The sequence below is a fragment of the Canis aureus genome, chromosome 3, assembly GCF_053574225.1.
Source record: "Canis aureus isolate CA01 chromosome 3, VMU_Caureus_v.1.0, whole genome shotgun sequence".
Lineage (NCBI taxonomy): Eukaryota > Metazoa > Chordata > Mammalia > Carnivora > Canidae > Canis > Canis aureus.
The window spans coordinates 28515085-28540688 of record NC_135613.1 but is presented as its reverse complement, the minus strand read 5'-3'; the positions used below and the strand labels follow the sequence as shown (position 1 = coordinate 28540688).

Sequence of the window (25604 nt, the reverse complement as noted above, 5' to 3'; positions counted from 1 at the left end):
TCTAGAACTTGACATACATTCTCGGAGATAAAGAAATGATCCACAAGTTCATCAATCTTTCAGGACACTGACCAGTTTTGTCTCTAGTTTCTCCTGGTGCTCACAGCCCCACAAAGGAGGAGACTGGCCTGCATAGTAGGAGCTGGGCCCAGGGCAGGGACAGGCAGCAGCAGCAGATGACTCCTTCCTGAGCCCACTCTCTGCGCTATGTACACCCTGCCCCAGCTCTGCCAGTGCCGCAGGGTCTGCCCCTGGTGACCTTGTAGGGCAGAAAAGGTAACTCCAGATGATCGTGACAAAAAGAATACAAAGCTTCTAGTCTGCTTAATCTACAAAGACCATCAGAGAGGATTTCTCTATATTTACCATCTTGGTGTGAGATTACGGAAGAGCTTCAGACCAAATAAAGGTCCCTGCAGATCCCCGGCTCCAAATTCTAACTGTTCAAAAGAGAAAAAGAGAGTGTTAGTGGTGTTTACTTTCTTTTTTTGTTTGTTTACTTTCATAGCAGCAACACATGTCTCAGGGGAACACCTCTGGTTATGATTCCTTCTTTTAAAATACTGAAAGGGACCATAAGGGAAGGAGCGGAAACTGAGTGGGGAAAAATTAGAGAGGAAGATAAATCACAGGAGACTCCTAAACTCTGGGAAAAAAGGGCTGCAGGGGGGAGGGGGTGGCAGGGTGGGTCACTGGGTGACAGGCACTAAGGAGGGCACGTGATAAGACAAGCACTGGGTATAATACTGTATGTTGGCAAATTGAATTTAAATTAAAAAAAAATTCCTTCTTTTAATTCAATGCCTTTGGCATTTGCCAGGGCTCTAAGAGTACGGGCTGGAAGATATATATATATTTTTAATTTTATTTATTTATTCATGAGAAACAGAGAGAGAGAGGGGCAGAGGGAGAAGCAGGCTCCATGCAGGGAGCCCAATGTGGGACTCAATCCCGGGACTCTAGGATCACGCTCCGGGCCGAAGGCAGGCGCTAAACCGCTGAACCACCCAGGCATCCCTGGAAGATTTTTTTTCAGTAGGCTCCATACCCAGCATGGAGCCCAACATGGGGCCTGAACTCATGACCCTGAGATTAAGACCTGAAGTGGGATCAAGGATCAGACACTTAACCCACTGAGCCATCCAGGTGCCCTTGAAGATTCTTAAAACCTCATCCTAACCTTGGCCAAATGGAAGACTGTTTCCAGAGATGCAAAGGTGGCAGTTTTCAAGGAGGTATGTTTCAGAAAGGAGTCCCTCCAAAGAAAACACTGCTGGCCTCCGATGGTCTTCCTTGCTCAAGTGAGGAGGGACTGGCTCTGTGTCCTGCTATCTGCAGAGCTTCCTGCTGCAGTCAGGCACAGCCCCCCGCACCCCCGCCCCCCGCAGTGCCGACTTCCCAGTGTTCTTGTTCTGCTCTCTACTGTGCTTCATTGCCCCCAGCTCTCACAGGTGACTGGAGATGGTCCTCTGGGGTCTGGAGTTAACCCATCAGCAGTCCCACACTCAGCCCTGGAATTCCAGCCAGTTATGACTGCCTCATTTACTAGTCTGGGTGACTTTCAAGGCTACTCTTCAATGTTAATTTGGCGCAGTTCAATTTGCTCAGCAGAACTGACTGTTAAACAGCCACCAATCAGTGGACCAGAGCATTGACACGGCACTTGCCTTCCGCATTGGGCAGGGAAAGGGAAGAGCCTACAGGTTTCTGCTGAGAGGGCAAAAAGAGGCTGAATTTTTCGTGGTTGGATTTCTGTAAGTTGGCACCTCAAGGGAAATCTCACTGCTCTACCCTACCTCTGAACTGTCCAGCAGATGGGGGATTCCATCTCAGGTATGAGACATATTTTTCTCTTGGGGAGCGTCACCTAGTGCAAGTTTGACATCTGGTACCCTGTTATACAATGATGTGGCCAACCTAGGTCTTTTTGAGGCTTTTAGAGTGTAAATGTTCAGAAATTAAGGCTTCACAGTGGACAACATGATCCCGCCAGCTGGCATTCTTACCTCTCCCCATCCCTTTGCAGAAGTGACTCGTCTAAGAGCGAAGTTAATGGAACCTCCTCCATTCCCATTCTGGGTTGAGAGGCTTCCAGAGAGGATGGCTGTGTCTGTAGCTGTTAGGGGTGCCTAGGAAATGATATTTGCTGGTAAGGAATGAATCAACGCAGGAGGAAGTACAAAGATAGCGGCCTAATGAAGATGTTCAAAGTGTCCACTCAAAAGTGCAGGTGACCATGGCTCCAGTGTACAGGGATGCATGATGACCTCAACTAGTTCACTCTTCTCTCACTTTGCCCTCTGTACTGCATGTGGCCACCAAGGTAATATTTTGCAAAAGCTTTACTGTGCAAATTAAAAAAAATGGGAAAGACAGAGCTGAATGCTGGTTCTTAGTGCACTGATACCATCAGATTGCACAGTGACTTCATTACATGCCTTCCTGCCCACTGTAGATGTCTGGGACTCTCCAGTCCTTGTTCACCACCAGCTCTGGGGAAGGGACTAAATCCGTGGCTCTACTAACCAACACTGGAAGCTCCACCAGAGGGGCAAGTTTCCCAGAGGTAGGACTCCATACTCTGGGTTGATGTACTTGAGAATAAACAGAGTTGAGGAGGCAGAGACCTACTGTCAGCCTCAGCAGACGGGCCCGCCAGTGCTATATCCAAACCATGGGCAGAAAGGTGACATTTCAGTGACCCCAGGTTCAGCTGAATATTGTGTTTTCTGCACATGACAGAGTGCACCTTAAAACTAAGACTGGTTCTTGGACTCACTCATGGGCGGAGTCTGCTTTCTCAACCCAAATCTTCCTGACCTTGGCCTCTACTTCTCTCTGACCACTTGTACTTCTGCTGGGGGAGCCCTACGACCATGGAAGCTAAGCACCCCCTGGCACTCATACTGCTAACACGTCAGCAAAGCAGTAACAAACAAGGTTGTGCCTGGAACGTTTTTTTCCCCCTAAGTGGCTAATTGCATCCTTTCATAAATAAAGATGAGAAAAACCACAGCTGCTCGGTGTGCTGCGCCTCGTTAACCTGAGCCTCACTGCACTCAGGGGGAGTCTGGGCCTTACCTCAATGGACTGAGATATATGCATTTTGTTAATTTCAATCTGTGGAAAGCCACTTCCAGACACATCTTCATACTCCTCCTCATAGCGATCAAAAAGGTCAGTGGCATCGATGCCAACACTGATGGTCCCCTGGGGCAGAAAAACCAGGAGTCAGCAGCAGGGGTGGTATTTGTGGAATGAAAGACAATCTACACTTTGGCAGCCGGTGGTTCACTGGGTATGGGTAGAACTCCACCACGAGGCCCACGGAGCATGAAGGTCACGGTTCACACCAAACAGCAGCAGAGTACCACTGACTGCTAGGGTCAGAAAACTGGTCACATCAGGAGGCGGATGACAAGGTAAGTGTCAGGAAGCGAAAAAGACCCACACAATTTGATTTTTAAAGCCCAAACAAGACCCAATTCATGGCTCTAAATAGGTCACCTCTAGATTTTTTCTTTCTTTTTTTTTTTAAAAGATTTTTCATTTATTTATTCATAGACACACACACACACACACAGAGAGGCAGAGACACAGGCAGAGGGAGAAGCAGGATCCACGCAGGGAGGCCGACGTGGGACTTGATCGCGGGACTCCAGGATCACACCCCGGGCTGCAAGCAGCACTAAACCGCTGCGCCACCGGGGCTGCCCCGGTCACCTCCAGATTTAAGCCAGGAATGCAGAAACCACCTAGCCATGCACATGAATTAAACATTCTAATGTTGGATTTTAAACACTCTTATACCATAAAACTACCTTAAAACTTTTTAAAATATAAAAATAACTTCAAAGATAAAGAAGTACAAACAAAATCAATTATGAATGAACGGGAAATTGAAAAATCGTCTCACCTTCTAAAATTAAGAATTAAGCTATGAGAAACGCAACACCATATTCTCTCAAGAAATGCGAAGCTAAAAAAAAAAAAAAAAAAAAGAAATGCGAAGCTAAAATTTGCTGACATATAAAATGCTCCATGCTCAGAAAAATCAATGTTTATTATTATTGTTATCATGGTAAGAGTTTTCAAATGGGAGTATATTTTAATCCTACATATAAAAATCTGACCAAACACACCTTTCTATACTCAGTTCCCTGCGCCCATTTAAAAAAACTTTACTGAGGTTGAATTTACATATAATAACACAAACTGCACCCACGTAAAGTGCACAACTCGGTGAGTTCTGACAGACATGTAGACTCGTGAAACCACCTCCACAATCACGACACAGAACATTTCTATCGCCCCAAAAATAGTGTGAGGGCATGTGTTTTTTTCCCTGAGAAGGGGACACGCTAACAAAGACGTGAGTGGAAAACCAGGGGGAGGCCGCCGGGACTGGTGCAGAGGGAGCACAAGGCAGATGAGCAGACTGTGGGCTGTTGTGCGAGGGTGGTCCATGGATGCTATGGCAGGGGAGGAGGGGGTGATGGGCAGGGGTTTATCCGAGATGACCAGTTGAAGCCTGTTGTTGTGGTTGGTTTAGCAATTATTCCAGATTTTCATTTTTAAACCAAGTATTACCATCGTCATCAAGAGCTGTCTTAAACTAAGAAGCCAGGGACCCCTGGGTGGCTCAGGAGTTGTGCACCTGCCTTTGGCTCAGGGCTGATCCTGGAGTCTGGGGATTGAGTCCCATTGAGCTCCCTGCAGGGAGCCTATTCTCCCTCTGTCTAGGTCCCTGCCTCTCTGTCTTTCATGAATGAATAAATAAAATCTTAAACAAAACTAAGAAGTCAGGGATCCCTGGGTGGCGCAGCGGTTTGGCGCCTGCCTTTGGCCCAGGGTGCAATCCTGGAGACCCGGGATCGAATCCCACATTGGGCTCCCGGTGCATGGAGCCTGCTTCTCCCTCTGCCTGTGTCTCTGCCTCTCTCTCTCTCTGTGTGACTATCATAAATAAATAAAAATTAAAAAACAAAAAACAAAAAAAAACTAAGAAGCCAGACTGGTTTGGTGCTGGGCCTTCACTTGGTACTTCCAGCATCTGATGCGGTCTCATCCAGCGGTGTGTGGGGTGCCACCACCGCTCTCCTCTCTTTCCAGGTGAAATGAGCAGCCCTCCACCCTCAGCCCATCCCAGGTGCTTGCTGGTGTGGTGGCCGGGCAGTCATCTCTGTCTCAGCTAATGTGAGAAGTATGAGGTGCTCTTGCCCATTTGGTGCCATCAGGCAGGTGGCCAGCGCCTTGGCCCAGGACATGTATGAAGCTGTGGTCAGCCATGTGCACAGGAAACTGCAGTGTATGTGAAAATATGTGTGGGAAACAGAGTTGGGCCAGTCCTGCAGGAGAAGGTAGCAGAGACCAGTCCCAATACTCTTGTCATAGTATTCCTCTTCTACTGAATGGTATAATCAGGAGGTGGCATACTTTCTGTGAAGGGCCGCAGTAACTATTTTAGGTGGTGTGGGTTTTGCCACAGTTCGACTGTTGGTGTACAGGAAAGCAGCCCAAATACCCAGCAAGGGCCTGACCCTGGCTATGTTCCAGTTTCAGTAAAACTGTTCACTCACTCCGAAATCTGAATTTCATACAATTTTCATGTCTCAAAATATTACTTTTCTTTTAAAGAAAAAAAAAAAAAAAAAAAAAAAAGCTCCGTTGAACGCTTAACCCACTGAGCCACCCAGGTGCTCCCTTTTGATATTTTCGACCATTAAAAAATGTAAAAACCATTCTTAGTTTGTAAGTCATATAAAATCTGGCAGTAGGCCAAATTTGCAACTCCTGATGTAAATCTGTAGGGCTTTTGTGTTTTAGTTGGTTTTTTTTGGGGGGGTAATACTTTCTTTTTTGATAAATTCTTCAGGCAGCAATAAAATTAAACATAGTGTATGTTTTTTTTTTTTTTTAAAGATTTATTTATTTATTTATTCATGAGAAATACACACAGAGAGAGATAGGCAGAGACACAGGCAGAAGCAGGCTCCATGCACCGGGAGCCCGACATGGGACTCGATCCCGGGTCTCCAGGATCGCGCCCTGGGCCAAAGGCAGGCGCCAAACCGCTGCACCACCCAGGGATCCCCAGTGTATGTTTAACAACAATAAAAATAAGCAAATTCTATTTTCTCAGAAAGCTGATGAATTTGTACTTGTATGAAATTCAATTCACTAGTCATTCACCCATAGTGCTAATTCAGACCATATAAAAATAAAAAGTCATACATCTGCTAAACAAACTCCACTGTCATTCTTTAAAGACCATGCCTAAAAGTGAGGCACAGCAGCAGGGATTTACAGATAACTAAAAAGCGACGTTATATAACTCAAATGGTAGTTCCTCTGTTAATTTCACTCATTTTTCCATTCTAAGGTTTGTACTGCACATATGAAAGATAAAGCAACAGCAGTTCTATTAGCAAAAGAACCTCACAGCTGCTAAAGATGCCAGTTTGTGTTAACCAGATGCTTCAAACAGAAAATCAGTTGCGTTAATCCTAATAATCGTTTGATTTGAATTATAGATGTGCAATATAGTGATGAATAAAAAATATATATTTAGTAATTCAGATGACCAAATATATATTTCTTATTCATATTTGGTCTTCATCCACAGGGCTCCTGGCTCATAGCTCCTAAAACCTTGAACTTTCTGGTGATAAGGGTGATAAATAGATCTTCTGTCACATTAATGAAGGTGACTTTTGGTCTCTACCCAAGGCCAGGGGGCTGGTTGCCAGGAGGACCAACCAAGTGACTAGAGGGCTGTAACCTTCAGTTCTACCCCTAGCCTCCAGGTAAGGGAGAGGAGCCAGAGGTTCAATCAGCTAATGGACAATGACTTAGTCATGTGACTATGCAATGAAACTTTCATAAAAATCCCAAAGGACTGGGTTCTGAGAGCTTCGGGGTTGGTGGGTACAGTGGAAGTGCAGGGAGAGGAGGGTGTCTAGATAGAGCATGGAAGTCCCATACCCTTTCCCCAGACTTCGCTCTATGTATTTCCACCTGCCTCTTGATTTGTAAAGTGCTTTCCTGAGTTCCACAAGCCCCTCTGGTGAATTAAAAGAACCCAAGGAGGAGGGTGTCGGAATCTGTAGCCCTTGGTCAGGAGCCTTGGGCTTGTGACTGACCTCTGAAGTAGGGGGTGGCTGCAGTGTTATAGGATTGAACCCTTAACCTGTGGGATCTGATGCTATCTCCGGGTATAGTGTCAGAACAGAATGGATTTTTAATATTTTTAAGTAGGTTCACACCTAGTATGGAGCCCAGCATGGGGCTCGAACTCTCGACCCTGAGATCAAGGCCTGAGCTGAAATCAAGAACTGGATGCTCAAATGACTGAGCCACCCAGGTGTCCCTAGAACTGAACTGAATTATTGCCTGCTACATGTGCCCCCATCCTCCATGCTGGGATTGGGTGGAAACCCTAAGAGAAAATGTTACTGTAAACTCTAGTAAAAAAATTCCACTATGAACATAACATTTTGTTTTTCTGGTGATACTCAGATATCCATTTTGGTAAATTACAATGTTTGGTAAAAGTGTCTTATCAAAGCCAAGAAGCCTACGGAGCAGATATAGCCTAAGGATTAGTTACACTGCACACAGATGCATAATTGTGTCAAAACAAACTGTGGTATTCTATGCAAGGAAAACAAAGCTAAAGCTGTCAAAATGTAAAAATATTTTTGAGTGTTTAGAGAAACAATAATCTTTTGTGGGGCTGATTGATTTAAAAAAAAAAACAAAACAGAACTCACAACCCTGAGATTACGACCTCAGCTGAGCTCAAGGGTCAGATGCTTACCCGACTGAGCCCCCCAGGCACCACAAAGCTGATTCTGAATATCTGCAGTATGAAGAGAATCTGCAGTATGTCCGTGTATTACAAATTGAATATTAGGAATTGCTGAGCCTTTAAAGAACTCCTCTTTAAAATGGCATAATAAGCCCTGTAGTTTTTAAAATATTTCAGAAATTATAATCACTGAAAATAAAGCAGGTAACTCTGAAATTGAGCTCTCAAGGAAGGACAACTGAGCAAATGAGATAATAGCTCAGTTTATTTCATTTTGAAATTTCATAATAGTATTTTGAAGTATCTCAATTTTGGTAAGACTCTTTTGGTAGAATTGTCATCTTTAGTTAAATTTATTTATTTAAAAAAGATTTTATTTATTTATTCATGAGAGACAGAGAGAGAGAGAGAGAGAGAGAGAGAGAGAGGGGCAGGCCCCATGCAGGGATCACGGGTCTCCAGGATCAGGCCCTGGGCTGAAGGTGGCGCTAAACCGCTGAGCCACCTGGGCTGCCCTTCAGTTAAATTTATATTCTATCTTCGAATGGAATTAAATTGAAAAGGCCTGACTGCAGTTTTATGACTGGCATGTAAATCTGATGAAGCAAAGATCATAAATGAAGACAATTAAAAAAAAAGTACCAAAAATATTCTGAGTGGAGGCAAAAAGACAATACCCCTATGAAAATACTTGGGCTAAAGTATATGTCCCACAAAAAAGAGATTTAGAATTGAGAGTTTTCTCAATTAAGATATTACAGTAGGCAGAAAAGAATCAAACACGTTAAAAACTTCAAATATGCTAATACAAATGTATTGAGACGGTAGGCTATGTTACTGAAAAGAAAATCCACCACACTGAAGGTACATTCTTTGGGAAAATAGTGGTGCTGCAATGCAGGAATGAGGATCCAGAGAGGGCCTCCTGGTGAGCCCTGCCTGCTGGCCTCTGACCTTTGCACAGAGCCCTTTCCTTGTTTCTGCCCAGGATGGTGCCTTACTCTCGTCCAACAGAGTGCAGTGGGTATGAGGACACAGCCTTCAGAGTTAGGTCACAGGAAGCCACAGGAAGCCTTGCAGCTTCCTTCTAGGCCTCTGGAGGTGCTTTCTGGGGAAGCCTGCTACCAGAACAATCCACCTCCCCTGAGACTGCTATGTTCTGAGGAAGGTCAAGCCAGCCAAGGCAAGGAGAGCCACATGGAAGGCGCAAGGAATGCAGATGCCATCTTCAACATGACCCAGATGCCACTGGACTACACCGCATGAGGAGACCCCCAGTGAGGAGCATCCACTTGAGTCCGGTCGACCCACGGGACCATAAGAAAACCAAATTGTGTAAGCCACTAAGTTTTGGTGTGGTTGGTTATACATAACCAGAACACAGAATATCAGAGACACTTAAAAATTGATTAAAAGTATTTGAATGTATGCCAAAAATAATTCTGACTGATTAATTAAGTAGGCTTGATATTGGGCTTGAACTCACAACCCTGAGATCAAGAGCTGCATGCTCTACTGACAATCAGCTAGGCACCCCTGATTCTAATACCTTTAATGTTCATATAATCAATATGATTTTTAAAACTTGCTTTGATATACACAGGTATATTTTTTAAAGGAAATATATATATATATTTAAGTTTTTTATTTATTTATGATAGTCACACAGAGAGAGAGAGAGGCAGAGACATAGGCAGAGGGAGAAGCAGGCTCCATGCACTGGGAGGCCGACGTGGGATTCGATCCCGGGTCTCCAGGATCGCGCCCTGGGCCAAAGGCAGGCGCTAAACCACTGCACCACCCAGGGATCCAAAGGAAATATTTTTGAAGCAGTTTTTGAATAAACCATATTATAGGTTCTCTAATATAATAAAACCAATGTTGGTCAATAAACATTTCAAAAGACTAAATGCATTTTTAATTATTTTAAGCACCTCTTTTCACTCTCAAAAATGTCCTTGCTTGGACAATGCACAATGGTAACTGCATCTGCAGCCACTGAGAGCATACTGGCTGACAGTGAATGAGGCCAGCCATCTAGCTCTTTAAGCAGGATGACCTGGTCTCACCTGACTTTTGTAGGCTCACTCTGGCTGCCATGTTGGGGGAAGGATGGAGGCTATTCTGTAATCTGTGAGGTGTCGATGCAGGAACAGCAGAGACCCTCTGTTAGTATACATGAGTTTCATGACTGGCTGCCTCATTCAATGTGTTAGTCCTGATAGTTTTTAGCTGGTTCTCTAAGGAAAGGCAATCATATCCTATGCTGAAAATTACAGCCCTTACAATATTTTATCTTTTTTTAAAGATTTATTTATTTATTCATTTATTTATGACAGTCAGAGAGAGAGAGAGAGAGAGAGGCAGAGACACAGGAGGAGGAAGAAGCAGGCTCCATGCCAGGAGCCAGACGCGGGACTCGATCCCAGGACTCCAGGACCGCGCCCTGGGCCAAAGGCAGGCGCTAAACCGCCAAGCCACCCAAGGATCCCCTATCTTTTTTTAAAAATATTTTATCTTTTATTTGTTTAATTGCATTGGCTTAAAACTTTCAAAATAATGCTAAATATGGTTTTATTTCTTTTGGCAAAGAAAACTTTAAAAAATGATAGGTATTTGTGTTAGCTCCACAACTGACAATCAACTGACTCACCAGCAGGTGGAATAGCCTTTAAAAGTTAAAAAATATTGCTTAAGTCATGACTTTTACAATCATTTGGTTGTTTCTTTAAACAAGGCCAAAATAGGGCAGCCTGGGTGACTTGGCGGTTTAGTGCCACCTTCAGCCCAGGGCATGATCCTGGAGACCCGGGATCGAGTCCCACTTCGGGCTCCCTGCATGGAGCCTGCTTCTCCCTCTTCCTGTATCTCTGCCTCTCTCTCTCTGTGTGTCTCTCATGAATAAATAAAGTCTTTAGGAAAAAAAAAAAACAAGGCCAAAATAACCACATACTCCAATGAACCAGTGACTTGAGACTCAACAGTCTTTGGTGCTGATCCAAGTCAATGGAAAAGGACTAACCCAGAAAGGTCAAGGGAGCCGCTGCACAGAATGTTAGGCTCAAGTGCCAGCCATGGCTGATGAAATGGACTGTCCCAGAGAATGAGTGATCATGTCACTGTGAGTTCACAAGGACACAGCTTTTAATATTTTAAGGAGTGGTTTGGATGCCTGCCTTCTGCTGTACTTCCATTTCAAGGAAATAACCTTTCGAAAATGGACTGGTTACAGCACCAGAACCGGGCAGCTTTCTTCTCTACATGCTAACCAGGTGTTTGGCTGCATCTTAGAACTCATTTTCAAAATCTTTCAAGACAATATGCTTTTATAGGAGAAGTCATAACTTTGAGGGATGAAAGTCAGATTCTGAATTCCTGAATTCTGACAGGTCAAAAAGATCAAGGAAAAAGAAAAAGATAAAACAAATCTAATGCTGGATAAATTAATGAACCAGGGCTTTCCCAACAACTTCTAATTGAATATATACAGGCTTGTTTTCTTTTATTATTGCTATTAAATCACATTTTTCAGAAAAAAAAAGTTTACAAAGGAAAATACTTGCATATTTCACCTTATTTTTCTAGAGCAGAATCATCAAATTTTTTCTGTCAAGGGCCAGACAGTATTTTTTTAAAATATTTTATTTATTTACGAGAGACAGAGAGAGAAAGAGAGAGAGAGAGGCAGAGGGAGAAGCTGGCTCCATGCAGGGAGCCTGATGCAGGACTAGATTCCAGTTCTCCAGGATCACGCCCTGGGCCAAAGGTGGCACTAAACCACTGAGCCACAGGGGCTGCGCACCAGACAGTATTTTAAAAGGCTCTGTGGACAACTATGGTTGAACTACTCCAGTCTGTGCTGTTACTGGATGCACCACAGAGCCACAGGTAATACTTAAATGAATGAGCGTTGCTGTGTTCAAATAAAACTTTAAGAACACTGAAATTTGAGTTTAATATTATTTTTATGTGTCACAAATTATTGTATGATTTCATAAAAACCATTAAAGATGTAATAAAAACAATTCTTAGCTCATGGGCTGAAAACTAGACAGTAGGCCATAGTTAGCTGACCCTCATTCTAGGGTACTCTGCCATCAATGTACAAAAAGGTGACAATGATGACAATTATGAACTCCTTTACATACAATCATAATACTACTGAAAAACTGTCAATGGGACATGTGGCAGCTACAGATTCCCAACTGAGATCTTTGTGACTTGTTTAGGAGCTGGAAGATTCAATCTATCATACAGGCCAGTTTCTGCTCCCCCAGATTAGAAGTGCCTGGACTCTATGGGGAACACATCGCACAGTTTCAAACTATCTTCTTCTTCTTTTTTTTTTAATATTTTATTTATTTATTCATGAGAGACACACAGAGAGAGAGAGACAGAGGCAGAGGCAGAGGGAGAAGCAGGCTCCATGGAGGGAGCCCAACATGGGACTTGATCCCGGGTCTCCAGGATCACGCCCTGGGTTGAAGGTGGCGCTAAACCGCTGAGCCACCTGGACTGCCCTCAAACTATCTTCAAACAACCAGGTCATGGCAATAATAATGTAACACAACCTGTCAAGTGAATATGATTTACTTAGTGTCTCAGGCTTTGAGCTACTCAGTAAAAATCACCAACTGATAAGATTCAAAGGTTTAAGGAGCTAAATGTAAGAGGAAGTAGCTGGAGAGATCACCTTTTAGACATCTATTCCAACCTATAAACTATAACCCCAATGGATCACCATCTTCCTGGACTGCCCAATGAACCAGGCATAAGTCAACTTTTTTTCTTTAACCAATGAATAAAAACAAGCACCATAAAAAAGATATTTTTTTACTCTCTCATCTGCAGATTACTGCAGCAGTTCCAATTCAGCCGCCATCTGAAGTTTGTTCAAATACACATTCCCAGGTAGCAGCCTGACAGACTCCTATTCAGCTGGTCCAAGAATCTGCACTTTTTAAAAGAAGACTTTATTTATTTGACAGTGTGAGCACGAGTTGGGGGAGGGGCAGAAGGAGATGGAGAGGAAGAAGCAGATTCCCCACTGAGCAGGGAGCCTTACACAGGGCTGGATTCCAGGACCCTGAGATTCATGACCTTAACCCACTGAGCCACCCAGGCACCCCCAGAATCTACACTTTTTTTAAAAAAGATTTATTTATTCATGATAGAGAGAGAGAGAGAGGCAGAGACACAGGAGGAGGGAGAAGCAGGCTCCATGCCAGGAGCCTGATGTGGGATCGATCCCGGGATTCCAGGATCGTGCCCTGGGCCAAAGGCAGGCGCTAAACCGCTGAGCCACCCAGGGATCCCCAGAATCTACACTTTTAATAAACAAATGTTTCTGTGATATAGTTGAGTTAACCTACTGGTTTTGGGAACCATTATCTAGTTCTTTTTTTTTTAAACTGAAAATTTTATTGAGATAATTGTAGATTCACAGGCAGTTGTTAAGAAATAAGAGAGATCCGATGCATCATTTTTCTTCCAATTGTAACATCTTGAAAAACTAGAGTACAATATCACACCAGGATATTGACCTTGATACAATCTAACGGTCTTGTTTAGATTTCCTGTTTACTTTTTCATTTGTGGCACATACGTTTAATTCTACACAATTTGATCGCCTACTTGCATTCCTGCATCTCGGAATACAGTCAACATACTGAATATTACCACCACCACAGGGATCCCTGTATTGGCTGTTTATAGCCACACCCACCTCCACCACCTCTCTGCCCAAGCCCTTTTGTTTTGTTTTGTTTTGTTTTTTTTTAAAGATTTTATTTATTTATTCATGATAGTCACACAGAGAGAGACAGAGAGGCAGAGACACAGGCAGAGGGAGAAGCAGGTTCCATGCTGGGAGCCCGATGTGGGATTCGATCCTGGGTCTCCAGGATTGCGCCCTGGGCCAAAGGCAGGCGCCAAACCGCTGCGCCACCCAGGGATCCCTGCCCAAGCCCTTTTGACCTGGGGCCTGCTCTTCATCTCCATGGTCTTTTAAAGACTGATTGATTGCTAGAGATTGAAAGAGGGAGAGGAGAGTGAGGGGAGGGGCAGAAAAAGGAGAGAGAATCTCAAACAGACTCCCCACTGACCATGGAACTTACTTGGGCCTCAATCCCACAACCCTGAGTCAAAATCAAGAGTCAGACGCTTAACCTTAATGGATTGTGCCACTCAGGTGCCCACCCTTATCTCCCCACAGTCTTTTTGTCTTTTGAAGATCTTATCTATTTATTCATGAGAGACACACAGAGAGAGGCAGAGACATAGGCAGAGAGAGAAGCAGGCTCCCTGTGGGGAGCCCGATGTGGAACTCGATCCCAGGACCCCGGGATCGCGCCTGGAGCCAAAGGCAGATGCTCAACCCCTGAGCCACCCAAGTGCCCCTCCCCACCGGTCTTTTAAATGAAGAAGCTGCATTTTGACAGAGTTGTGGCCACTTTATATTGTTCCTATATCTCAAGGATTATGGGCAAATAACTTCCGGTGCTATTATCTCCAATAAATAAATATGGATTTTTGGTTAAGCCAATAGGATTGTTCTCTTGAAGCCCTCCTCTCTCCCAAAGTGACACTCAAGGAATAACAAAGGTGACCCGTAGGAGGCGCTAACTGAGCCCTAGAAACTGGAAAAGTATGGAGGCACTCACTGATGGAGCAGAGAAAGCTGGCTCAGGAACCAGAGGGACCAGGCACTAAGAGTGCCTCCGGAGTCGCCAGCTCACTAAGGAGACAAGTGACAGAGGCTTTGCTCTTTGAAGAAATGAAGGGAAGGCATGCCAGGTCCAACTGGCAGGGGAGATGAGGGCAGGCACTGGAAACAAGGGCCAAGTGAGACATGGCGTGGTCATCTCTAGACTACTACTATGGGGGCATCAGCAGCAAGACCGAGAGGCTGGGGTTTCCTGTACACAGAAGCATCATCTGCTAAGGAGAAGAGGCCTTTTAACACTAACCTTTGGGTCTCAGGGGTGGGGAGTCTCCATCCAAACAGCCCAGAGTTTAGGCTGTCAGTGACAAGTCCTGTCGAGCACATGGCACATCCCCTGAGCCTCACTCACTCCTTAAGGGCAGCCAGCCAGAGATTACCAGAACTTTGAGGGAAACATCCAACACAAGAGTCTGAAACCAAGTAAAGATCAAAAGGAACCAGAAAGAATCAGAGAATACAAATGTCAAAAAAAAAAAAAAAAGAAAAAAAAAAAAGAAAAAAAAAAAAAGGCAAGAAATGCCTAGGTAATATCCTTAGAAAAATAAGATATTACATTAATTGTAAAAAAAAGCATTTATGAATGCTTACTGTGTCGGGGACTCTCTAAGTATTTGAATGTATTATTCCATTTAATCTTTTCATTAACAATATGAGTACTGTTACTGTCTCCATTTTACAGATGAAGATACCAAGAACAAAGAGGCCAAGTGCCACACAGCTGGGAGGTGTGAGACAGAACTCAAATGCAGGGCATCTATCCCCATGGCTCAAGAACCAAAGCCCTACCTTTTACCTCCTCATGAATTACAAAAACAATGACAAATTGAGAAGAACAAAGTTCTTAGATATTAAAAAATACGGCAGGAATTTTCACACGGGTAGGAAGGCTGGAATATAACCTAGAAAAAGAAACTCTCAAACAAGTAGAACTAAACCAAAAATATGCAAAATGGAGAGGAAAAAATTAGCAAGTGAGACGATGAATCCAGTGGGTCCAATATGTGAAATGGAAGGAATGTGGACAATATGCGAAAATACCCCAGGGCTGGGGCACCCTGGGCTGGGAGAAGTGGGAGAGGGGGTGTGTTGGGGGGACACTGAATGCACCTGGCACTAGTGAGCAGTTCACCTGAGGCCTCCCACATGCAGCTGCACGAGCCCAGACAGGACGACCCTACAGGTTTCCAAACGGGGAAAAGAACATCATACACAAGAATCAGGAACTTGGATGGGTCTTCTCAACACCTGTCCCAGAAACTAGAAGACATTGGAACCAGGTCTTCCAAGTTCAGAGGAAAAATGACTTCCAAACTGGAACTTAATTACCAGTCGAATTAGTAAGCTGAATTATATAAAACCATCATTTTTTGGGTCTAAAACAGATAAAAAGCAGCCATTTCTAACATTAAATATAAAGCTATAACTAAATACTGAGACACACTTCCTAACATGTGTGCGTCTATCTATACACAAACTGTAAAAAGTATGCAGATACATGCTTTACACTTAGTTAAGTATAAAGATACAATCGAGACATTCTGGCGGCAGCCTGGGTGGCTCAGCGGTTTAGCACCGCCTTCATCCCAGGGTCTGATCCTGGAGACCCGGGATTGAATCCCATGTCAGACTCCCTGCATGGAGCCTGCTTCTCCCTCTGCCTGTGTCTCTGCCTCTCTCTCTCTCTCTCTCTCTCTGTCTCTCATGAATAAATAAAAACTTAACAACAACAAAAAGACATTCTGAATTACGCAAGGTCCACACTTGACCTCTGGAAAACAAGGTGGCAACATCTCTTACAGCTGAACATTTGCATATCCAATGACCCACCAATTTATATCCAGGTGCTTGTGGACACTCTCGCACACGTGCACTAGGAGACAAGCACAAGAACATTCACAACAGCAATGTTCATAATCGCAAAAACCCGGAAACAATCTCAACACCCACTGGCTGGAGAATGGATAAATTGTGGGATATAGCAACGAAAATGAATGAGTCACGACTTCATGAGACACACAGACTTTTGAAAGAGTAGGAGGTGTGGGTAGAAAACAAGTCCCAGAGGACCACCTATAGCGTGGTACCATCTTTATAAAGCTCGAAAACAATAAAAACCAAACAGTGGATTACTTAAGCATACATCCAATTTGTGACAAAATTTTAAAAAGCACCAGAAGGATGACTCCCTTCAGATCGTGCTTCCTTCCAGCAGGGAGATGGGGCAGGAGGGGGCCATGGAAGTGGATGCAAGGTGTGGGCAATATCCTTGTCCCAAGGTCAGGCGGTGGGTTCCTCCACATCTGTTATTACTGTTAAGGTTTATGCGTTACATGTAATCCTTTCTAGGTATGTGTATATATAAATATGTTATTAATTTTTCCTTTAAAAGACAACAAAGTGGGGATCCCTGGGTGGCGCAGCAGTTTAGCGCCTGCCTTTGGCCCAGGGCGTGATCCTGGAGATCCGGGATCGAATCCCACGTCAGGCTCCCGGTGCATGGAGCCTGCTTCTCCCGCTGCCTATGTCTCTGCCTCTCTCTCTCTCTGTGTGACTATCATTAAAAAAAAAAAAAAAAGACAACAAAGTATGTGTGTGTATGGGAAGGACAAAAAAATTTGCCTTCCAAGGATTTTCTTTTTTTTAAAGATTTTGTTTATTTATTCATGAGAGACAGAGAGAGAGAGAGAGAGAGAGAGAGAGAGAGAGGCAGAGACACAGGCAGAGGGAGAAGCAGGCTCTACACAGGGAGCCCGACGTGGACTCGATCCTGGGACTCCTGGATCATGCCCTGGGCCGAAGGTGGCGCTAAACCACTAAGCCACCCAGGGATACCCCTCAGGGATTTTCTTTAATGAAGGTACTGGAAGATGGGTTTTCTCCATAGAAAAGGATATATCAAAAAAGGAGGGAGGTGTGGGAACCCATCCAAGGGAGGGAGGTGCTGTTCAGTGTGTCTCAGGGTCTGGCAGTGCTTCCTGGGGCTGCTCCTTGGAAAGGAAGAAGGTGTTCACTGAAGGAAGAGAAAGGCATTCCAAGGAAGCCAGTGAGGGACATCCTGGGGCCCCAGCTGTACAGCAGGCCAGAAAGTATGGGGCTTCAAGGGGTGCCACCAGAATCAGCGAGAATGACAGCATACCTAAGGAGTCCGATAGCACTGAGGGGGACACGTTCAGTCCTGACAGTCTGGAAACAAATTAGTGACAGATTTATAGAAAGCTCATCAAAGAAACCAAAGGAGACAATTATAACACCGTGGAGGGAAAAGTGTTTTAAGAGAGGTCAGGGGCAGCCCGGGTGGCTCAGCAGTTTAGTGCCACCTTCAGCCCAGGGCCTGATCCTGGAGTCCTGGAATCGAGTCCCACATCGGGCTCCCTGCATGGAGCCTGTTTCTCTCTCTGCCTGTGTCTCTACCTCTCTCTCTCTCTCTCATGAATAAATAAAAAATCTTAAAAAAAAAAAAAAAAAAAGAGAGGTCAGGTGGGGGCCCTTGGGTAGCTCGGTTGGTTAAGCAGTGGGCTCTGATTTCGGTTCAGGTCATAATCTCAGGGTTGTGAGATTGAGCCCCGTGTCAGGCTCCCTTTGCAGCAAGGAATCTGCCTCTCCCTCTCCCTCTGTCCACTCCCCTCACCCCTCAGCCCCACACGCCCTCTCTAAAATAAATAAATAAATTTATTAAAAAAAAAAAAAAAGTCAGGTAGTCATGGTACATCACCTGGCTTGGCCAAGCATTTATTCAGTGAACATTCACTTAACTCAAAAGGGGGTTATAACCACACTGGGTGGAATGGCAAATGTGTGTGTGCTGGGGAACTGCATTTTATCTTTCCTGGCGGGAGGTCAACACATAATTGCTAAGACTGAAAAAAAAACAGAGAACATTATAAACACACAACTCAGGGACACAGAAATGTCCCAAGCAAGAGCTCAGAGTGCTGGAAGTGGCGCCTCTGGGGTGGGGGGCTGGAGTCAGGCCTAGAGAGACGGGTGGGAGGAGGCAACTGCTTGTGTCTGTCTAGTCACCTACTTTTTTTTTTTTTTTTAAAGATTTATTTATTCATGAGAGACAGAGAAAGAGGCAGAGACACCCTCAGAGGGAGAAGTAGGCTCCCCACATGCAGCTCGATGTGGAACTCGATCCTAGATCCCAGGATCATGCCCTGAGCCAAAGGCAGAGGCTCAACCACTGAGCCACCCAGGCGTCCCTAGTTACCTACTACACTGCTTATGAATATGACTTTGACCACAAAAACTGAAAAAATTTCCCCACACTTCAGACTTCAAAACTAGTTTCCTTAAAAACTATTAAAATCTTGGGGCACTTGGGTGGCTCAGTCAGTTAACTGTCTGCTTTCAGCTCAGGTCAGGATCTTGGGGTCCTGGGATGGAGTCCCATGTGGGGCTCCCTGCTCAGAGGGGAGTCTGCTTCTCCCTCTGCCCCTACCCTCACTTGTGCAAGCGTGTGCTCTCTCTTTTTCTCTCTCAAATAAAAAAACCTTAAAAATGAGTAAAATCTCGGAAAGGCCTTATATGCATATTTAAAGATTAGTAGACTTCTTGTGCCCATGAATGTCAGAAGTTTTCAGGAAGAACCAACAGAACCAAATGACAGCATTGCTCACAGGCAGGGCTTGGAGCGGGAGAGTTGGGGGCAGCCCTCCCTCCCCCAGAGGTCATCAAAGGAACTCCACCCAGCCCGGATGGGAGCACCACCTGCCGGCCTGGAATCCACTCCCACACTGACTCTGCGAACAGCCGGGAAAACTTATTTTTATCTTAATTATATAACTCTCCCCCCCCCCTCCCCCCGAAGATGTAGGTCCTTGCTGCTCTGTGTTCAGGATGAGATGGTGGATAAAAGTGCGGTTCCTTCGGTCCCCAGCAGCCTGCTTTGTTCACTGTTCCTTACACCAAGCCAAAATCGTCTTCATGCTGTTGGTTCTGTTCTCTCAAACGGTCATGAATTAATAACAGTTGCTGGGGGATCCCTGGGTGGCTCAGTGGTTTAGCGCCTGCCTTAGGCCCAGGACGTGATCCTGGAGTCCCGGGATCGAGTCCCACATTGGGCTCCCTTCATGGAGCCCGCTTCTCCCTCTGCCTCTCTCTCTCTCTGTGTTTCTCATAAATAAATAAATTAAAAAATCATAAAAAAAAAAAAAGAGCAGTTGCTGCTTCTCCACAGAGAAGGGGAAGATGTGTTTCTTTGACCTCAGCTGCTACTAATTCCCCCACCACTGCTCCAGACACACTGGTGTCTTTGCTATTCCTGGAACACACCAGACCCATTATCCTTTTCCACTAGCTGCTCCCTCCATCTAGAAGGCTCTTCCCGATATCCACATGGATAACTCTTCTCTCCTTGTCTTTGTTCCAATTATCACTTTCTTAACAAGGCCTGAGCACCCTATTTAAAATGAGCATTTTTTTTTTAAATTTTTATTTATGATAGTCACAGAGAAAGAGAGAGAGAGAGAGAGAGAGGCAGAGACACAGGCAGAGGGAGAAGCAGGCTCCATGCACCAGGAGCCGGATGTGGGATTTGATCTCGGGTCTCCAGGATCGCGCCCTGGGTCAAAGGCAGGCGCCAAACCGCTGTGCCACCCAGGGATCCCTGAGCACCCTATTTAAAATTGTGGTCCTCACCCCTTACTTTGATCTATCTTCCGGCTATAGCATTATCACCTCACCTTCTAACATATTATATAATTTACGTATTGTGTTTATTGCATCTCTCTCTCAATTAGAATCCAAGAGGGCAGGGTCTTGTATGTTATTCTCTGCTGCACATTTACATCTGAAACAGGGCCTGGCTCCTTACAGGCACCCAATATAAACTGCCTTGTGAATACATGAATCATCTTTACCTTACCCATCCCCAACCTACAAATATTCTAAACTGTTGTTAACATTAAGCCCAGTCAGTTAAAGACCACCATTTTCCCGTCTCCCCTTCTAGAACGTTTCACCTTCACATTCTAGGTCACTGGGATCTTTTAGAATTGTGGTTTTGTCCTCTGGCTTTGGGTCACCTGAGAATATGATAGACATATCTTCATTGACATCATTCATAGAAATTCTGAGCATGCCAAGTGACAGCCTTTCTCCCACGATGAGAAGCTTCTCACCAGGCTAGAGATGATGCATTAATCAACCCTCTTTGAGTAGAATCAGTTGTTCATTCAGTCAGGAATGTTCCGTTCTGAATTATTTTCATGTTTATATTTTATCTGGCCATAAGCATAATGTAGAAATTTCTGTCAAACACATTCTTAATTACTAATTGAAAACTCCACCAAAAGAGGCAATTGCGTTAAGAGGCAATGTGCAGTTTGCCTGTTTTAGAGTTGATGAGCCTAGGGTGGCTCTTGAGACTGTCTTTGCAGATTCATTCTGAGATCAAAGTTGGAACCTTTGTTGTCTGACATCACGGAGGATTAAACACAAACTTTCCAGAGTTTCCCACTGCCCACCTCCCCCCTACATAAATAGCAGTGTCTATTCTGACATCTTGTTTCTGAGCAGCTATGCTGTCAGGATGGCAGGAACGGCCTCCTGTAGCCATCACTTGTCCTCTTCTGCAGACTCTGCTGTAAACAACAGCCTCCTTGGACTTGGCCCGTCCATGACACTTCCCAATTTCTTCCCTTTCAATAGCTGCCTGTTTCTGCATCCGCTGAATCGCCCCCTCCTGCCATTGAGCACAACAAACATATGGGTTCAAACAGCTTTTCTTCTGCAAGATGTTCCTGTCAGTGGAGCCGAGGCAGTTTATGACATCAGAGCCATTTCCAGAGAACAGACTGAAGTCGTAGCCATGGGCTCATTCGAATGCCTGCAATCATTAGCCACGGCAGCCGATACACAGCTTTTTAAAAAACCCTTTAAAAATAATTGAGTAATGTAATCTTGCATCTTTATGAAAACATTTTGGGATTTAAAGATATTTTTACTGTTATATGGATCCTTGATACGTTATTTAGATTTTTTTCCTGATAAAGCTGAATCATATTTTTAAGCTATTACAGGAACCAAACTGATAAGCTGGCCTTTCTTTTTTTTTTTTTTTAAGCTGGCCTTTCTAAAATCAGAAAGAAGGCCTTGCCAGGGAGTTTATGTTGACCTCTGTATGGAGAAAGGAAATGGAAGGTCCAGGAAAGAATGCAGTGTACCCCCTGAACTGTAATATAACAGGTTCTGAAAGCAGTGCACACCCTCAGGGGCAGACCCTGACACCTCCCAAGCAGTCTTTGACTTAAGGCTCTGCTTCACATGGGATGTGAACAAGTTCATTAGAAGGCAGTAATAAAGTCCCACAGTGCTGTCCGAGATCTGATGTCCTTAGACTCGTAGAGTGGCTGCCATCAGAGGGATAGAAGGCTTATGGGTATTAACAAAGAAAGGAATCAAAATAATCAATATGAATGAACATGGCACAGAACAACCCTATTGTATGACCTTAAGTCTTTAAAAAGGCAAGAAATGTAGATGGACTAAGCCAATGAAACAGACATCTTGAAGACAGTGGTAGGGTGGCCAGGGCAGTCCAGTTACAGTCCAGTCACACGTGGTGCTCCAGATGCCGATGAGTCTCATTGGTCTGTCCCAGCCATAAATTCCCTCCCAGACCTGCTCCATATGAGGGCCCGGGAGATCCTCAGATGCCAGCAATCTGAGCTTGGGGTTTTCCAGCAGGAAACACAGAGGACTTTCCTCTCACACGACAAAGACAGAACAGAGGCAATTAAACTAAGGACTTTGGGGGTCTTCTGACCCCCCATAGTGGGTTTGGTGGCAAACCTTCCATTTCACACAAGGGGAAACTGAACTAAGACAGGAAGGAAAAGTGGCCTGACTCAGAGCCCATAATGGGAGGGTGGAATCTGAATCCCTGTACAGGGCTCCTGACTCCAAGCGGAAAGCACCACCATGCTGTCTCTGGCACCTGTGCGTGTGAGTGTGTCTGCACACGCATTCCACTGGTGGCTTGCACTCTAGAGTTGGAGATTGCGCTCATTTATTTCTAAGCCCCACAGTGTTTCCCAAAGCTTATTTCACATAAACCAAGATTCAAAGGTAGCTGGCCACACTGAAACACCACTGGGCCAAGGCCACAGGAGAAGGCTGAATGGTGTTGTCAGATGGCCATTTTGAAATCCCAATGGCCAGACCTCATTCAAGCCCACTCACCACAGGCCCAGAACTGCCTGACCAAGCCAAGTATTTCCCATGCAGTGCTGAAGGAAACATGGACACGACACTGAGTTCTTAACCTCACTAGGACCTATGCACAGTATCACTGTGCATTTACTCAACAAACTTGGTCTGTTAAATTAACTTGGTCTGAATAAATTAACACCTATTTCCTACTTTTTAAAAAAATATTTTATTTGTTTGAGAGAGTGCATGCACATATACTCGAGCAGGGGGAGGGGCTGAGGAGGAGGGAGAGGGACAAGCAGACTCTGTGCTGAGAACATGGAGCCTGACACAGAGCCCAATCCCATGACTCTGAGATGACCACCTGAGCTGAAACCAAGAGTCGGATATTCAACTGGCTGAGCTACTCAGGCACCCCTAGACGGCTTCATTTTACAGACAAGAAAACTAAACACATCACTGTGTCAGAGTCAGTATTTCCAATCAATGATTTTTCCCATTTGACCTCTTTGCCTGTTCTTGGTATATACATCCTCCTGAAAAATCCCCACCCAATAAGCTTACTAGTAACAATAGAGAGAAATGCCCATCCAAATTTCAAATGGCATTGGGATCCCTGGGTGGCGCAGCGGTTTGGCGCCTGCCTTTGGCCCGGGGCGCGATCCTGGAGACCCGGGATCGAATCCCACGTCGGGCTCCCTGCATGGAGCCTGCTTCTCCCTCTGCCTATGTCTCTGCCTCTCTGTCTCTCTCTGTGTGACTATCATGAATAAATAAATAAAATCTTAAAAAAAAAAAAAAAAAAACAAATTTCAAATGGCAGTACCAATAATGGTACCTAGCCTGCCTATACCTTGGGATAGGTCAGTGCTGAGCCCGATTGTCATCAGGAGTATCCTTCTCCTGTGGTTTTCTTAAAAGGAGAAGATTGCCCCTGTCTTTCTTTGGATGAGAACATTCCAAACCCTTCCCACTCATCATGAAAAGCAAACTCCCCTGAAACAGAATAAAAGACCTAGCTCAAAACCTCTTCTCAAAATGCTGCACAGCCAACATCTGGTTATCACTTACTATTTCTGGTTAGAAAATGCCTTATTTATTTGGAAGCAGTTTATGCAAGTAGCAAAGTATTAGGAATTTTACAATAACTTGCATGCTTGTGTGAAATGGTCACAGCTGTGCTCCCTCATTCCACAGAAACATGGCCTGGAGACACATTTTCACAGAATCCCAATAAGCAATCACTGCGCACACCCAGATGGCCAATTTTATTGCAGGACACAGAGGCTCAGGCTACTGTGACGTTCTCTTTCCCCTTCATTGCTCTGAATGCAGCAAAACTCCAGCCAGAACAGCAAAGATACCAAAGCAACAGCTTGCTCCTGCCAGGCTTCCACCCCATCTTCTCAACCCTCACTCCATCTGCCAACACCGACCTTTCAAACCAGACCTCCCCACAGTGCGTGGCCTTGACCACTGGCCCCTTGAAGGGAACTCACGAACATGGCTCAGGATGCCTCAGAAACTTTAGCACTCCTAACTATGCCCCAAGTTGATTTGGCTGGTGTTTCAGTTCTCTACCTGCCTAGGATCAAAAGCCGCTCTGCATCACTGACGCCATCATCTGTGGCAGGGAGGCTGAGTAGAAAGGAGAGGTGTCGGCATTTGTAGATATACTTTGAAATGCAGGCCTCAAATAGATGGGAGCATTCTGAATTTACGGTCCTCTAACTGCTGAAGGAGTCTTTAAAAAAATCCACTTTTGGGAATATATGTGATCAGAAGTTCATATTATCACACTTCCCAGTTGTATGCTAGAATCTGTTCTTTTTCTTTAGGAGATTTTCAGGCTGCCTGCCAGGCCATCCTGGCCACACTGATGGAAGTTCGGCTGCTGGGTCCCCTTACCAAGCACAGTTGAACAGGAATACTGGGCCACATTTGGTTAGCCATTCATACATCTGGTATCTTAAATCAACTGAGCTATCCTATCTGCCATAGGGCTGGGGCACGCACTCAGAACAATGTGCTTCCCTAACAAATCAAAGGACGAAATACCATATGCGGGACTGAAAAGTCACTCTCAGACTCAGGGTCACAGGACTCAAGCTCCCCTGGGGAACTGACTGAGTCAAAGGGGGGTCATCTTATTGCTGCCTAAAGAACCTGGGGACTGGTGTTCATGGCACTGCTATCCTGGGAGGATAAAAGCCTGGGCCCCCGCCTAAGGCAGTCTGGAAATATCTCAAGCCTAAGTAGTCTGGTGGCTGCCCTCTCCCTGATAGCATCCCCTGACTGGAACCTGTCAAGGGCTTGGGCAGCTCGACTGCAAGGAAGGGTCTCAAGATTTGGGCTGTGCTGCTGTCTGGGCCAGAAATCTGGAACTGGTTTTGTCTTCTGTGCACATGGTTGAAGGCACATTTCTTCAAGACCTGAGCAGCAGCTTTGCTGAAAGTCACTGGAAGCTGCTTTCCAGAAAGATGTCATTCAGATAAACAAAATTTTGTTCTACCAATTTGGTATATAATTACTTAAAAAAAAAAAATCTCACCAGCAACAAGGATCCTGGGCCCACCGATGCCCTAAACTGTCCCCACAGCATGCCTGGCTCACCTTGGGGTTGGTGCGCTGCTGCAGCCTCCTCTCCTCCCTCTCTCTCTGCAGCCGCTCAAACTCTTCCCTGATTTCAGCTGGTGTTCTCCTCCTTTCCACCACCTGCGGACACAGTCAGGAGGAGGAGACAGTTAAGGACCCAGAAAGCAAAGAAAACACACAAAGAGCGGACATCATTAACTGAGGTGTGTCCACCTGGCCTGGGCTGGCCAGTCCTTTCCCCAGGACTTTATGAATGGCAATGACACCCCAATGAGTTTTTCCTGTGGACACACAGTCTCTGATGAGGTGAGGCTCACACTT

At 45.0% G+C, this 25604-nt stretch overlaps 1 protein-coding gene across 2 annotated transcripts in view; it reads right to left on the bottom strand.

The window, feature by feature from the left end:
* DNAJC11 (DnaJ heat shock protein family (Hsp40) member C11) overlaps positions 1 to 25604 on the bottom strand; it is a 75363-nt gene that overhangs the window by 15085 nt on the left and 34674 nt on the right. For both annotated transcript variants that reach the window (XM_077891395.1, XM_077891396.1), the window contains 4 exons: positions 25302 to 25403; positions 3082 to 3210; positions 2007 to 2129; positions 367 to 440 (listed from right to left, as the gene is read on the bottom strand). In XM_077891395.1, the coding sequence (XP_077747521.1) occupies positions 367 to 440; positions 2007 to 2129; positions 3082 to 3210; positions 25302 to 25403 (428 nt within the window). The remainder of the gene's footprint in view (positions 1 to 366; positions 441 to 2006; positions 2130 to 3081; positions 3211 to 25301; positions 25404 to 25604) is intronic.